The sequence below is a fragment of the Callorhinus ursinus genome, unplaced genomic scaffold (assembly GCF_003265705.2).
Source record: "Callorhinus ursinus isolate GAN/ISIS: 27379988/994484 unplaced genomic scaffold, GSC_fseal_2.0 scaffold148, whole genome shotgun sequence".
NCBI lineage: Eukaryota > Metazoa > Chordata > Mammalia > Carnivora > Otariidae > Callorhinus > Callorhinus ursinus.
Genome location: NW_027397210.1, coordinates 104,785 through 120,871, shown reverse-complemented (window position 1 = coordinate 120,871; position 16,087 = coordinate 104,785). Strand labels below are relative to the sequence as shown.

At 59.9% G+C, this 16,087-nt stretch overlaps 2 protein-coding genes across 15 annotated transcripts in view; both read left to right on the top strand.

Moving 5' to 3' along the window:
• PUS1 (pseudouridine synthase 1) lies at nt 1-10,275 on the top strand. Its single transcript, XM_025861636.2, has 6 exons — nt 1-170; nt 254-455; nt 2,039-2,176; nt 5,523-5,625; nt 7,926-8,617; nt 9,972-10,275. Exons 1-6 carry the CDS (start codon nt 82-84, stop codon nt 9,999-10,001), a joined length of 1,254 nt encoding a protein of 417 aa, XP_025717421.1. The 5' UTR covers nt 1-81; the 3' UTR covers nt 10,002-10,275.
• Nucleotides 10,276-14,158: 3,883 nt separating this feature from the next.
• The window catches only part of EP400 (E1A binding protein p400), a 97,763-nt gene continuing 95,834 nt past the window's right edge, over nt 14,159-16,087 (top strand). For 13 of the 14 annotated variants that reach the window (XM_025861629.2, XM_073890400.1, XM_025861628.2 and 10 more), the window contains exon 1: nt 14,159-14,282. The gene's annotated coding sequence lies outside the window, so the exon portion shown is untranslated. The remainder of the gene's footprint in view (nt 14,283-16,087) is intronic. The other variant, XM_073890395.1, reaches the window with a different exon arrangement.

Genomic DNA, 16,087 nt, shown 5'->3' with positions numbered 1-16,087 from the left:
GAGGGGCGGGGGCCGCGAGGGCGCCCCGGGGGCGGGGGCCGCGGGCCTCCCCAGCCCCCAACACCCCGCTCCCCGACGCGCATGGCGGCCTCCAGCCTGCGGGCGGCGGCCGGGGCCCTGCGGAGAGCCTGCGGAGCGTGGAGCCCGCGCCTGGGACGGCGTCTGCTCTGGTAACGGCGGCGCGTCGCCCGGGCCCCCGCCGTCCAGGCCGCGCGCCCCGGCCGCGGCGCTCACTCAGTCCGTGTCCTCGCAGCTCGCCCCCCATGGCCGGGAACGCGCAGACCCCCGCGGGCGCGGCGCGGGAGCAGGACGGGAGGGCCCGCGCCTGGGAGGACGCCGAGCAGCAGGCCAAGAAGCTCAAGAGCAGCCCCGACGGGGAGCCGCACAGGAAGCCGCCCAAGCGGAAGATCGTGCTGCTCATGGCGTATTCCGGGAAGGGCTACCACGGCATGCAGGTGAGGGTCCGCGCGGCTCGCTTCTCCGACCGGCTTCGGGCGGACGGCTGCCCGGCTAGGCCAGCTCAGGACACGGGGCCTCGCCCTTCACCCGGTTTTCAGCGTCGCGGTGCGCCCCCCGGGGGCAGGGTTTCCGCTGGAGCCCCAGCTGCCCCGAGCTCTGCTCTGGCCCCGGGAGGTGCGGCGCTGGGGCTCCCGGGCGTCCGGAGCCTCCCCTGCCGCCGAGCGGCCTGTGGCCGAGCAGCCTGCGGCCGGCTCCCTGTGCGCTCTCTCCCGGAGGCCGGGGGGCAGGGGGGCGCCAGCCGCCGTCGTCTGCCCTACGCTGGAGCTCAGGCTGGGGGAGGTAGGGTGCTCAGAATTCCTGAGAGTTGGGGGTGCAGGAGCCCCACACCTGCACAGAGAGGTTCTTGGCCCCCTAGTGGGTCCTGTGTTCTGTGAGCCTGTTGAAGCTTGACTCAGAGGAGGGACTCGGGTGCCGTGCCGGAGCGCGCCCGGAGCGTCTAACCGGGCGCTCCCCAGGTGGTGTGATGACTGTCACCAGGAACAGCGGGAGAACTGCGGTTCTTCGGGTCTCGTTTTAAGGAAGAGCTTAGGTCACACGGGGGAAACTGATGTCGCAGTGTGGGGTCGACTGTGCCAAGGGACGGACCACTCCTGTTGCTCTGTGTGGGTGATGAAAGGCTTTTGTGACTGATTTTGAGGAGGTGCATTTTTGCTTTAGGCGCGGTCTTGAGAACTTTGCTGTGTCTCAGCAGCTTGTGTGCCTCAGTTTCCCCGTGAGGGAAACAGGCTGGAGAGTGACAGGGGCTCACCGTGCTGATGGGAGGACGTAGTGAGAGCCTGGCACTCGGCCACCTTCCCTGCTGCCGCAGCCCTGCCCCTGCGTGGGGGTGTTTGAGCAGCATTTATCTATGACTCGATGCTTGCATCAAGGGACCGTAGGGTAGACCTCGGGAAGAACTTCTCCTGTGGTGGTCTTGGCAGAGTGCTCTCGTCCGCTCTCGTGTCCCTGGTGTGGGGTTTTCTCTGAGAAGCGCCAGGGGGGTCGCGTGACCTCACTGATGTGCGGGGTCCTGCAGGCCCTGGGTTGTGCTTAGGGCATGCGAAGAGGATAGTGTTAGGAGGTTCTAGAAGCAGTGGGTGTCGTGCGGGCCGGTCCCATGAGCTGAAAGGATACTGAATCCAGCCCTGGCATCCTGGGGTGGGTTTCCTGCTTTGAGTCAAGGGGTCTGCCTCCCCGCGTGGTAAGGGGGGTGGCCCTCCGCAGCCCGCTGCTGCCGACAGATGGGTCTCTGGCCAGAGGGGCACTGGTTTCAGACCTGACCAGGTGGGAGGAAACTGTCGGGTGATGCCCTCTGTGGGCTGTTTGACCTGGCTGCGCAGGGTGGGGCGTTTCTAGAGACTGGGTACCCTCAGGTAACTGTCCCACTTGCCACGGGACGGGGAAGAGCCGCGGTGTATTCCCAGGGCCGCAGATGTGGGCCCAGGCCCCAGGCGCCCTGCGGGGAGCAGCTTGGGCCCAGGGCTCCCGTCTGTGGGCGGCGACTGAGTGAAGAAAACTGGTTTTCTATTCGTTCTTTCAGAGGAATATTGGGTCCTCACAATTCAAGACCATCGAAGATGACTTGGTGTCTGCCCTGGTCCAGTCGGGTTGTATTCCTGAAAATCACGGTGAAGACATGAAGAAAATGTCCTTCCAGCGGTGCGCCCGGACAGATAAGGTAGGCGCCATCTCTGCCCCTCCCCTGCAGGTTCGAGCAGCAGACCTGAAGCTCCTGGTCTGTACGTCCTTCACACCACACGTCAGCGTCTTTATTCGTCAAGATTCTCGGCTGTGAATGACAGATGCACAGACCAAACTAGCCAAAACGGGAAGAAAGCCGTCGCCTCGTGTCACCAGGAAGTTCTCAAGCATTTCCAGTCCAGGTGTGGCTGGACCTGGGTGCTCCCTGCGGACCAGACTTCGTGTCTGTGTGTTCTCCTGCGTGGCCCCTGCAGGTGGCCGCACAGTGGTTCTGATATCCACGCAGCTCAGGCTTGCCAGTACATAGAGGACTGAATGTCCTGTCTTCCAGGAGGGGAAAGGAAAGGGGTGATCCTGGTGTGAGTCATCTGTTTTAGCTTAGTACATCCCTGACAGTGTTTTGTCCCAGTGTAACAGGCAGAACGCAGTTCCCATTGTGTGCGTGCGCATGTGCTTGCGTGTCACGGCTTGGCAGTCCGGTACGTACTCCACGCTCATGGTGCGTCACCACCGCACTGGCCGGGTCTCGTGGACCAGGGAGCCCCGGTGGCTGTGGCCCCGTGCTGTCCACTCGGTCTCAAGATTGGGTCTCAGCGCGCTTAGTCACTGCCTCACACATGTGTCCTGGGCTCAGTCTCGCCCTGTCGTGTTCCTGGGTGTCGGTCTGGCATGGGCTGCAGCTCCCCAAGGAGAGTGGAGGGGAGCCGGGCAGGCGGGTAGGGCACAAACCTCGAGCTCTTCTCCAGTAGATACGAAACGCAGAGTGCACCGCATGCCTTCTGCCCCTGCTCTGCAGCCCTGACCCTGGGATGCTTCTGTGGCCACCTGAGGTCCCTGGGGGTGCGACACAGGCATGGGCTGGTCAGCATCCTGAGCAGCCAAACAACACCCGGGTCCACAGGTACCAGATCCCCTGGGTTCACGTGCCAGGTGGGGACCACAGAACTGGTGAATCGTACAGATAGCGGAGAGCAGACGGGACTGTGGGTCCACTTCTTGTAGGTGATGCGGTGATGTTTCCCACGGCTCAGGCGAGGGTCCTGTGGTTCCAACAGTTTCCCTTTCCTCTTTAATTGGCTTGGTGACAGCTCCTCTGGTAGTTCTCAAGGCAAAAGGAAAGCAAATAACTAACAGAGCGTTTCAGAGCGTGGGGCTTAACCCAGTGTTGTTGGAGATTGTTCCATTCAGATGTGTTTCCCTCTTACGGTTTGGGGAACCTGAAGAAACCCGAAGCTTCCAGCACTAACGTCCCAGCTCATCTCTCCACTTGTGCATCCAGCCCCGTGGATGAAGAAATGATAGCATTTTCTTAGCTTTTATTTCAGATTCTTTGAAAAGCCATTTTATTGAGATACAATTCACTCCTTACAGTTTGCCTGTCCAGAGTGTGCGAGTCAGTGGATTCTTGAGTGTTTGCAGAGTTGTGCGGCCGTCCCTGCAGCTGGTCTGGGGACACTTTCATCTCCACAGAAAGGAGCCCAGGCCCCTTAGCCATCTCTCCCGCCCCAGCAGCACGTCCAGAATGTTCTCATTTACACATGATTAATACAAAAAACATAGTGGTGTCATTCACCTTTTTTTTTTTAATTTTGCTTTTTTAAGTAATCTCCACACCCAGCGTGGGGCTTGAACCCACAACCCTGAAATGAAGAGTTGCACACTTCACTAACTGAGCCAGCCAGGCATCCCCATCTCCCCAGTTTTTTATTGGGAAAAATATCAGCCCTGCAGATGTGTGGGGAGTATCGCGGTGGACGCTGGACCAGCCCTCCCCTCGATTCAGCAGTGATACCGTTTTGCCACATTTGTTTCCTCTTTACATTCTTTTTTCCCTTAAACCGTTTGAGAGTCCGTTGCGGACCTCATTCACCCTGAAAGCCACAGGCCTGAATGTGCCGGGATGGCAGCGCCCCTGGGAGTTCCCCTCGGGTGGTCCGGCGCTGACGGGGTGCCGCTACCACGCGCCTCGGTCTGTTACTGACCCAGCGCTTGAGCCGTGGTCGGCGTGTGTGCCTGCTCCCGTCCTCTGAGCTCCCTTTAATCTGAAATGGTTTCCTTGTTGCTTTTTTTCTATTTTTTTTGGACAGGTGAGGCCAGTTTTGTTTTTTTTTTGGCTTTTTATTTTTTATCTTTTTTCTTAGATTTTATTTACGTGAGAGAGAGAGAGACAGAGATAGAGCACAAGTGGGGAGCAGAGGGAGAAGCAGGCTTCCCGCCGAGCAGGGAGCCCGATGCGGGGCTCGATCCCAGGACCCTGGGACCATGACCTGAGCCGAAGGCAGACGCTCAACCGTCTGAGCCACCCAGGCGCCCCGCTGTAGTCGATTTCTTGGCACAGGTTTGTGGAGCGCCTTCAGATGATGTTTGTGTGGTGACGCGGGTGGTGCCGAGCCGCACACCTGCGCGTCTGCGCCCAGGACGGCACCCCGCCCCCCCCGGAGCCGTCCTGTCCACTTCCCTGTCCCCACATGGTCCTGCCATGCTGACTGTCCACACAGCTTTTAGGCAAAGGCCCGGCATCGGGGTGGGGAAGCATGCTCACCCTGCTGGGAGTTGCCTGTGTCACCAGCTCCCCTTCGCTGTCCCCGTCATTACCCCGTCCCTGTTCCACAGGATAACTGCTCTCCTGACTTAGATGGCACAGTGGTCCCCCCTGGTTCGTGGGGGCCGCGTTCCAGGACCCCTGGTGGATGCCTGGCCTGTCCCTGGTGCCGAAGCCCCGTGATAACGGTGTGCTCGTAAACGCGGCCCAGGGAGAGATGAGCAGTGGTCGCTCAGGGCAAACCAGGATGATTACAGCCATGCGCTGGCCTGGAAGTTAGGTGAGCGTGGGCTCTCAGAAGGCCTCTGAGCCGTACCCGCTGTCCCCATGACAAAGGGAGACGAGATGGGGGTGCGGAGGGCAGGGGCTTGTGCTGGGGCGCGAGGTGGAGCGTCAGCAGCGCGGGTGAGCGCGCACCTGGAGCGGGGACGGCGACACCGTGGGCGAGGTGGGGCGACGGCTTTCCCTTGCTTGGCCTCCCACTCTCCCAAGGAAATCGCTTGCTCTTTTCCCCACGTTGTGCGGAGTCTGCTCCGAGGGGGCCTTCATGTCTTACCTGCGTGACGTGTGTCCCGCAGGGCCGAGGCCATCGGTGGTCCTTCGCCGGTTGTGCTCGCCTGGCTTTTTGGCGGACTGAGCGTCATCCTTGGGTCTCACCAGCCCCTCAAATGCGTTTCTAAAGCCAGAACTGGTACAGGAAACGGTGTAGCTTTGGTGTGGTCCTTGGTCCAGGAGACTGCCTTACGGAGGGGTGTGCCTGACCCTTCTGCTTCCTTTGCAGGGCGTGTCGGCGGCCGGCCAGGTCGTGTCCCTGAAGGTGTGGCTGATTGACGATATTTTAGAAAAGATCAACAGCCACCTTCCGCCTCACATTCGGATACTGGGTAAGCGCAGCAGGGCAGGGCTGCGTGCCGCGTGGTGGCTGGTCTTGGAGGGACGTGAAGCCTCACCAGATTTCTCTGGTGTGGAATCAGGATGCCGGGGCGGTTGCTGAGTGGTTGGTAGGAGAGGCTGTGAGTCAGCTCAGAGGTTGCTGTCCCCTCCTCCTGAAGGGATGAGCTGGACACGCACTTGGGAGCTCCCTTCATGGCAGCGCCTTGTTTGACCCAAACACCGGACGCAAAAGTCCCGATTCGGTAAAGCTGAAACGGGTGAGGATTCTCTTTTTATAACAAGCCTCTCAAATGGGATTTTTAGGTCTTTGTTAAAACAATTCCATCTGACTCTCTGCTTTTGAGTGGCGTGCGCGGGCTGGTGGTTTCCCACGCTCTTGGGTTGGTTGGTTGGCGTAGACCTCGCCGTCTGGTGCTTCTTGTCTTTTCTGTTCTGTGCTCTCCTTTTCTTCTGTTTATTCTTTTGGATTAATGAATGTTTTTTATAATTCCATTTAATTATCACCTTGGTTGCCTTGTTAGGGGTAACATGCCGTGGTTTTTAGTGGTCGCTTGGGGTTAAGGCAGGAATTGGCAGACCCTCTGTAGCGGGCCCGGCCGCGTGGCCAGCCGACCTTGATCTCGGCCTCGCGTGCCCCATGACTTTAACTGCCCTGCCGCCCCCGTTGTTGCTGGTGGGCTATTTGGTGGCCTGGTGGCCGTGTCCGTTGGAGCTGCTTCTCACCTCGCGTTTTGTGTGAAGACAGAGGCACTGTCCTGCGTCCGTCCCCCCGGCCTTGCCGCTGACGGGTGCCTATCATGTGACTACGTGTGGTACCAGCCACGCGGCGTTTTTCGTTTAAGCAGCCAATTGAAAAAATCCTTTGAGATGTGGCTGATGTGTGATGAGCACCGTATGTGCGCCCACGCTTATGGAACCATCCTGGGTAGGACCGTGAGCCCCTCCGCCCCCCACCCCTCCTCACGGGCCACCACTGATCTGCGTTACTCTTAGTGCTGCACTGAACAGAATCAGGTCACACGTCTGGCTGCTTTCACGGAGCCGGTGTTGTGTGGACCCCGCCACGTGGGCGTGCCACACGTGGTTTCTCCATGTGCCCCGAGGGCGCTGGGTTTCTGCGCTGTCAGGGACAAAGCTGCCGCAGGCATTTGGCGCAAGTAAACGGAGATTCTTACCGTGAAGTCGGTAACGCTTACTGATTACTTTTTCTGCTACTGGACGTCTGTGTTTGCACGTGACGTGGCTTTTGTTTGCTCTGCTGGGGTCTTTCTCTGCTGCAGGGAGGGTCCCCTCCTGGGACACTCCTCTTTGAGTAAACCCTCCTGAAGGCGCCTTGATGCGTTTGCACCGGAAGGTCTTCCATGTAGTCCACAGATCAGGCCCCAGTTTTGCTAAAACAACACCGAATCCCATACAGTTACCGCAGTGTCAGTGCTTCTCGTGCAACCTGACATGCGGGGTGGTTTCCCTCGTTGCGGCCCCGGAGCACAGCCATCAGGCAGCCCGGGTGCTGATCCGACAGCCGCCTGCATGACGCGTCCTGGCGATGCTCGGTGCAGACAAAAGTGAATTTTCAATGCCAGGTAACAAGGAAAACCTGAAATTACCCCCAAATGAGACAGAGCAGTAGAGCGAGAGCAAGGAGGGCAGGAGCCCTGGGGGCTGGGCTGGCTGGAGGTGCCCGCAGGGCCCTGGTGCAGCTTGGGCAGCACCCCTGGGTCCAGGTCCTCGCCAGTACCTGTGTGTCGTCGGGGAGATTCTCTACGCACGCATATGCTTCCGTGCTTCTCACGAGTGGAGCCCTGCATGCTTCATTCTGTCTTTATTCTTTCACTTCCTAGTTAGCGTGTTTGTCGAGCACCTGCTGGGTCTGTCTGCTCTCAGGGCACGGGGCCTCTGGTGTTCGGGGGCTGCCTGCTGCTTCGTCCTGCTGACGTTCTAGAACGTGTGCGATCGTGTTTCTCTCACGGGACTTCTAAGTTGTCTCTAGTTCTTGTTCTTAGCCCTGCCGCTATCTGGTGGCCTCGTGTAGGACGACCCATAGGGCGTGGTTTCGGGTCCCCCGTGGATTCCGTGGAGAGCTGTGCAGGGCATGAGCATATGCTTCCCTGCCCATCTGTGAACCCCGGGTTTTAACAAACCGCTGGTGTTTTTGATGAGTTGGTTTGCGTAACTCTGCCATTGAGCATCGGGCGCGTGCGGGTTCGGTGCACGGAAGCCGGGCCCACGTCTGGTCCAGGGGCTCGTTGGCAGGGAAGCGTTGTCCTCACTTGCCTCCTCTCCCCCCAAGGACTGAAGAGGGTCACGGGCGGCTTCAACTCCAAGAACAAGTGTGACGCCAGGACCTACTTCTACATGCTGCCTACGTTTGCCTTCGCCCACAAGGACCACGACGTGCAGGACGAGAGCTACCGGCTGAGCGCAGAGACGTTGCAGCGCGTCAACGGGCTCCTTTCCTGTTACAAGGGCACGCACAGCTTCCACAACTTCACCTCGCAGAAGGGGCCCCGCGAGGCCAGTGCTCGGCGCTACATCCTGGACATGTTCTGCGAGGAGCCTTTTGTGCGGGAGGGCATGGAGTTCGCGGTGATCAAGGTGAAGGGGCAGAGCTTCATGACGCACCAGATCAGGAAGATGGTCGGCCTGGTGGTGGCCATCGTCAAGGGCTACGCCCCCGAGAGCGTGCTGGAGCGCAGCTGGGGGGAGGCGAAGGTGGACGTGCCCAAGGCGCCGGGGCTCGGCCTGGTCCTGGAGCGCGTGCACTTTGAGAAGTACAACCAGCGCTTCGGCAACGACGGGCTGCATGAGCCGCTGGACTGGACGCGGGAGGAGGCGGGGGTCACGGCGTTCAAGGAGCAGCACATCTACCCCACCATCATCAGCACCGAGCGCCACGAGCGGTCCATGGCCCAGTGGCTGAGTACCCTGCCCGTGCATGACTTCAACGCCACCGCCCATGCGGCAGCCGGCCCGGGCACCAAGGTGGGGGCTGGGGCCATGGGGCTGGAGGCCGGGGCCCTGGGGCTGCCACAGGCCCTCCCTTTCGGGCGCTCGGCCAAGCTTCTCACCCGCTCTACACTGGTGTCCTTGTGTCCATTGTGCAGACGAGCAAGCCGAGGCGCAGAGAGGTGCGTCAGGCTCTCGGGGTCACACAGCTGTGACGAGCAGGGCATTGGACTGGGTGGCTGGCGACCCCACAGTGCTGCTTTGTGTTTGCTCCCCACTCTGTACCCAGTGACCTCAGACAGAGGCTGTGCTCAGTGGCCGGCCTTAGCGTCCGTGGGACGGAGGTGTGAGGACGAGCGCTGTGAGGTCCTCAGCGCGTGTCTGTTGTCACACCTGCTCCGGAACGTGGGGTCCCTTGAGAGGCACGTGGGGTGCTTGGCGCCCACTCCAGGTGGTTGCTGTCTGACGCGCTCTCCCACTTGGGCCACGGCTCCAGGCGGCTCGTCCCTGCCAGGAGAGTGTTAGGAGGAGGGCACGTGTGTTGAGGCCCTGGAGCTAACCGTAGTCTGCAGCTGGATTCTTTCCCTGGGGCGGGAGACGTCCCTGAGCCTGGGTTCTCTGCTGGCCCAGCAGCTCTCCACGGGTGCAATCCCACCTGGAGCGCTGGGAGAGTGTTTCCCATCGCCTTTGCGCCCAGAAAAGCATGCTCCTTTCCGCACACCTGGGCTTGTAAACCCACGCACGCAGGTAGGGTAAGCCGGCCGGGTGGGCCAGGTGTGGAAGAGCAGGTGTGCAGGTGGGACGACGAGGGGCCGCAGCATCAGGGAGGTGATGGGGGTCGGACCCTGGCAGGCGCGAGCACTCCTGCCCTGTCTCACGGCCACATCAGGGGGAGGGCCGCGCCGGGAGAGCTGAAGCTTTCCCAGGAGACACCGGCATTCTGGGATTTTATGTGGAGTCTTCTGGTCTGTGAGTGTTGACGGTGTCGAGTTCTCCCAAGCACTGTGAGGCCGGGTGGTGTGTGTGTGCAGATTCGAGCTGGGGGCCAGACGTGCCCTCTGCTGGACTCCCGCTGGGACAGGCTCCTGCCTCCTGCTGTCTTCACACCTGAGGGAGGGCCTGCGCTCGTCCAGCTGGGAGTAGCCCCATTTTGTGTCCCCTGAGGGGATCTGATGGAGCCCTGTGACGACCCCCTTGTCCCCAGCCTTGGCTTTCCCTGAGCAGGTCAGGTTCCTGAGCTGTTGGTGTGGGGGCCAGGAGTCGGGCTGAGACCAAGTGCTTGCGCGTGTGCCTGATGACAGGCTGGGCTGGGGGCCGGCCCTGATGCTGAGCGCCCCCTTGGACAGCCCCCCCAGGGAGGAAGCACCCACACTTTGCTCTTGTTCTGCAGGTGCCTGACCCCCCAGGAGACAGCGACTGAGGTGGCGGCCACCTGCTGGAGCGCCTTCAGGCTGGCCCAACGTGCGCCAGGAGCCCCTGCTGTCACCGCGGGCCCACCTCCCAAACGGGAGCCGTGCCGCCGCCCCGCAACCTCAGGGTCTTGAGACCTGCGTCACGTTGGGTTTCATCACAGGGAGGACCTGCTGCGAATCTGTTTTCAGCTCATGCATTAACCGTATACACCTCAGCATGTAAAGACACTATTTTTTTTAAAGAAGCAATTTTCTTATTAAATAAGTACGAACTTTGCTAAAGTCACGCCGTTTTTTTTACCTTCACTTGGTCTCTGCTATGCTTGTAGCCTCCGGAGAGGGGAGGGAGGGGGGGAATGCTGCGTGCTGTTAGGAGCAAAGGGGCATTGGTGGGCAGAGGCCGGAGCCGGTGGGCACAAGAGGCTCCTACGGGACCAGCCGTCAGGCCCTCAGGACCGGGCTTGGTGGCTTGGCCGTGTAGTGGAAGGCAGCCCCAACAGGGCCCTTGCCCCTGGTCACATCCACCCCAGCCCTGCCCATGTCCCAGGTGGGGGGAGTGGGGCAGATGTGGCCCTCGGTGAGCTCTCCCAACAGAAGACCCACCAGTAGCTTCTTCCCCTCATTGTCAAGGGCATGTCATGCTGTCCGGTCTAGCTGCAAGGGATGCTGGAAGATGCCTTTTACCAAACGGGTAAAAGGTAAAAGGTAAAAAAAGCACAGCCCAGAAGTGACCTGTCAGTGAGAAGGGGGATTGGGTGACGGGCAGGCCCTGGGTATGTCTGCAGAAGGCACGGGCAGTGTCCCGTGGGGAAGTGGTGTGTTCTGTGCGTGCCGGTGTTCATGCGTGGGCACGTGAGCACACACCTGATGATACGTGCACGCACGAGATGTACAGCGCCTGTACCCATGGGTACGTGCGTGTGCTTGTGAGTCTGCACGGGTGCCTATATGCACACCTATGTGCACATGTGTGGCGTGTGGGGGCATGTGTGGGCACACCCATGTGTGCACGGAACTGGGCAGATCTCTTCGAGGGTTTCTTCTGGGTGGACAGACAGGGTGGCACGAGTATCATCAGGAAGACCACTGAGGATGCTGGTGGTGGCCGGGGTGGAGGGGGGAGGGTGTGTGTGCAGAGGGTGAGTGAGGTGTGTGGGGCCAGAAAAGCAGCTGGGCTTCCTGCTGCCGAGGGGACAGAGGTGAGCACAGGAGGGAGCACAGAAGGCTGACTTGGGCTTCACGTTTAAGGGACTGAGGGCCTGGGGCCGTTAGCAGATGGGGCGGTCTGGAGGGCATGCGGAGCTTGGCATTAGGCGTGGTAATGGGCCCGGGGATAACTAGGGCTCTTTGCTAAGTCATTTCCAAGGGCAGCAATCAGCCCAAATAACTGCTGGGACCACTGCTCCCATGACAGGCTACAAGGGCTTGATTTGAGCATCAGTCAAACCTCTAGAATAGATAACTCCCAACTGACTCCAGGTAATGAGTGGATGACCTGTGTAACCACCTTGGAGGATCCCTGGGAGGGCAGCATTTTAAAGTAACGAATATGCTTTTGCAGCAACAGTACATACGAGAGAAGCCCTTCCCTCACTGGTTCCTAGGGCCTCTCGCAGAGAGCCCTGTGCACAGATGAGCCCATCTGATCCGTCTCTTCACACAGATGGTGGCTTACAGCGCACTTGACTCTTGCCTGTCCCAATGTAGCATGGCTTTGCGGTCGTGAAAGTCTGCATCGTTCTTGCCGGTGGCTCACTGTCCATGCGGCCCCGCGTGCTGCCGGGCCTTTGTCCAGACCATCCCTATACGTCCTCGTTGATGTGTGTGAGTAGCCGTGGATGCAGAATCAGTGGTCTGATGGGTTTCTAGTGGCCACTTGACTTTGATGGCTCCTCCCCTCCATAGAACCCTGCCAACATCGCATGATGGTACGTGCCCCTCACTCTCTCCAGAACCTGAGGGGAGCACGCCTGACCTTGGGGCCAGCCTTTTCCTGGGTTGCATGATCCTTCCCTGAGCATGGAAGGCGCAGAAAGTTAGGGCCGGGATCTGCATAGTCAGGGGGTCAGATGCCAGAATGCAGTGTTATCCCAAGGACACAGGAGAGCCAAGAATCCGCACCTCCTTTCCCTGCCCAGCTGCCTGCCAGGTCCCCACATTGGCCAGCACGCAAGATGGGCACGCAGGTCAGCACCTGGGAAGCGACGGGACATCTCGTGAGCTGCTCTCATCTGTGTATTTGGGACCACGCAGGTGTCCGAGAAGGAAGACATCACTGTCTGGTTCTGTGTGTGGTTGGGCAGGTGTTTTCTTCAGCAAATTTGGGGTTTACAGATTGCTGGGGGTGGAGGGGCTCAAGGACCTGGTTTTGGACTGGACCAGATCCCCTGGAAGGTTTCCCAGAACAAGACAGAACTGGCCCATTGAGGCATCTGCTCCTCATGCTGCCTCTGGAGCTGGGGGGATCGGAGGACCCAGACCCGCCCCCCCCCACCTGTGGCCACAAACCTGGAGCTGCTGACAAGCTGCCTAGAGCTGTGGTCCAGGGGGAGGGGTTCATGTCAGGAAGCCACCAGTGTCCACGGCTCCATGTTGATGGCCACCCAGCACTGGGCCTCCCTTGCAGGGGAGACATTTGTCAGCCCTGCTTTTGGGCAGCAATGCAGCAGGAAGGAGGTGGCCTCCTCCCTCCCACTGCCAGTCTTGCACAAATGCAGCGAACAGAAGGGGCCTCACTCAGCCGGGACTCTGGCAGATCAAGTTTTTAACTTCCCGGCTTCACCAAGTAGGAGGGGGGCATGCAGTTTCAAAGAGCCAGCCCCCACCCAGGCGATTCAATTGGATGGAGAATGTTCTTTTGACCATGGCTCTAGAACAACTGCTCAGTGCAACTGCCCACTCCTGTCTCCTTGTTATTTTTTATTTATTTATTTTTTAAAGATTTTATTTATTTGACAAAGAGAGACAGTGAGAGAGGGAACACAAGCAGGGGGAGTGGGAGAGGGAGAAGCAGGCTTCCCGCGGAGCAGGGAGCCCAATGCGGGGCTCGATCCCAGGACCCCGGGATCCTGACCTGAGCCGAAGGCAGACCCTTAATGACTGAGCCACCCAGGCGCCCCTCCTGTCTCCTTTTTGTAGCCAGGGTTTGTTTTTCTAAAATTTTCAGTTTAACATCAGAGGGCATTTGCACCTGCACTTTGCTGAGGTGCTTTATTGCATCAGTCTTCTAATTTTTCTTTTTTAAAATTTTAAGGTTTTTTAATTTTATTTTTTTAAAAGATTTTATGCATTTGAGAGAGAGAATGAGAGAGAGCACGAGAGGGGGAGGGTCCGAGGGAGAAGCAGACTCCCCGCCGAGCAGGGAGCCCGATGCGGGACTCGATCCCGGGACTCCAGGGTCATGACCTGAGCCGAAGGCAGTCGCTTAACCGACTGAGCCACCCAGGCGCCCCTAGGCTTCATTTTTTTTAGGTGAATTTTGTAGTGAGACATAATTCAAATACCATAAACGCATCCTTTCAAAGCGCACAATTCAATGGTTTTTGGTACGTTCACAACGTTGTGCAACCATCGGCGCTACCTAATTCCGCAACATCCTCACCGGCCCCCAAGGGCAGTCCCCCGGGCCACGGCCAACCCACCGTCCCCTCCGGGCTCTGCCTACTCCGCACATTTCCCATCAGTGGGGACCCCGGCGCGCGGCCGGCTACGTCTGCGCCCACCGAGCGCCGAGTCTCCCAGGTCCGCCCATCCGCTGGTGGGTGCGCAGCGGGCCCCTTCCCCGGGAGCCGCGGGTTCGCACGGTGCCGGGCCGTGTGCGGCAGGCGGTGGCCGCGGGCGGGCGTGGACCCTGAGCCCCTCCTCTCTTCTCCCGCCGGCCCCTGGCCCGGGGTCTGATCCGCAGACGCCTCCCCCCCTCCGGGTCCCGTCTTTTCTCGGCGGCGTTCACCGCGCCAGGCCTTTCCAGTCCGACGCTGTCCGCGGGCCCCGGGAGCTTCCCGCCCCGCCGCCCCTCGCGGCCGCAGCCTCGCCCCACGCACGACTCGGCCGGGCCGGGGGGGCGGGGGGGGAATCCGCCGCCGGCCCGTCGTCCCGCTCCTCGCCCGGCCGCTCTAGCCCTTCGCCCGTCTCGACGCCTCCCGCCGCGCGACGTCACTTCCGGCTCGCCGTAGCGGGCGCGCCGCCGCTTTCTCCGCTCGCGGCCCCGGATGCGCCGAGCGGAGCGGCGCCGCCTCGACTCCGGCCCCCAGCCCTCGGCCGGACGCGGCAGGAGTGCGGTCCGGGCTCCGGTAGGTGAGGGCGCGGCGTGGCCGGGAGCGGCGGGGTCAGGGTCCGGAGTCGTGTGGCCCGCGCCCCGGCCTCTCTGGAGCCGTTCCCCCCCCACCCCGGGGCGTGTAGTTGGGGGCCCGCCGCGGTGGGGGGGCGCTGCCGGGAGTGGGGGGTGGAGGCCCCGGGGGTGCAGGTGGCACTGGTTTGGCGCGGAGACGCGGCACGCGAAGGCGGGAGCGCCGGGGGAGCGGGGGGAGTGGCGCCGGGAGTCAGGGGTGGGCCGGGGATGGGTGGGGGGCGCTGGCGCGGCGCGGAGCCGCGGCCCGCGGTGACAGGGCGCCGGGGCTGTGAGGGGCGCTGATGCGGGGACGCTACCCGCCGGGACGGGGCGCCGGGGGTGGGTCGGGGCTCTGGCGCAGCGCAGAGACCCACGGCGGTGCGGCGGCCCACCGTGACCCGGGCGCCAGGCGGGGGCGGCTCTCCCAACTCCCGGCGCAGGCCTGGCTCTTTATTTCGGTTTGGTTCTTGGGTGTGTGTGGCCAGCCCCTTCGGCAGGATAGGATCCTCACTGCGCTGGTCCTCTGGCGCGAGGCGTGCCGCCTTCGCAGGTGTGCAGAGGGGAAGTGACTGGTCCAGGCCATTCAGGGGGGGACAGCTGGGTGCATTCAAACCCGGCTCATTTTGACGCTGCTGCGCTCGGTACAGCACCGTGGTCGGAATGTGCGGGGCCCCACAGTCTCTCTGCGCAGCCCGCTCGGCGCTCCGCAGACGGCTCAGCCTTCTTACGTCCAGCCCTTTGCGCCGGCTGTCCCCTCTGCCCTCAGCACTAGCCACGGAAGTCTGCAGCCCTCAGGTCTCCGCTCGGATGTCACCTTATTACTAGAGAAGGATAGTGCAGCCCAATGCCGGCGGAGCTTTTCCCTGCGATTGTGCATGTTGGAGTCTTTGTGTACTTTGTGATGGATTGTTAAAGTGACGTATACAATAAAATGGTTTTGGTAACTCTTTTTAGTGGAACCAATAAAACAAATATGCTCTCTGAATGGTTTCAAAAAACGTGAAAATATATGTGTACCTATATACGTGTGTGTGCATATATATATATGTATTAAAATTTATTTATTTATTTATTTGACAGAGAGAGGCACAGCGAGAGAGGGCACACAAGCAGGGGGAGTGGGAGAGGGAGAAGCAGGCTTCCCGCGGAGCAGGGAGCCCGATGCGGGGCTCAATCCCAGGACCCCGGGATCATGACCTGAGCCGAAGGCAGATGCTTAACCATCTGAGCCACCCAGGCGCCCCACAGTTAATGTTTTCATGGCCCCTTGTTCTATCCATGTAGTTTTTCTTTTATAATTGAGATTGTATAATGTAATTTTATGTGCTTTTTTTTTTAAAAAATATTTACTTAAAAGATTTTATTTACTTATTTCACAGACACAGCGAGAGAGGGAACACAAGCAGGGGGAGTGGGGGAGGGAGAAGCAGGCTTCCCGCTGAGCAGGGAGCCCGATGCGGGGCTCGATCCAGGACCCTGGGACCATGACCTGAGCCGAAGGCAGATGCCTAACGACTGAGCCACCCAGGCGTCCCTGTAAAAATATATTTTGAAACTAAGTCATCCTACCACCCAAAGATAAGCACAGTTAATGTTTTTACGGCCCCTTGTTCTATCTATGTAGTTTTTCTTTTATAATTGAGATTGTATAATGTAATTTTATGTGCTTTTTAAAAAAAATTTACTTATTTAAAAGATTTTATTTACTTATTTGACAGAGAGACACAGCGAGAGAGGGAACACAAGCAGGGGGAGTGGGAGAGGGAG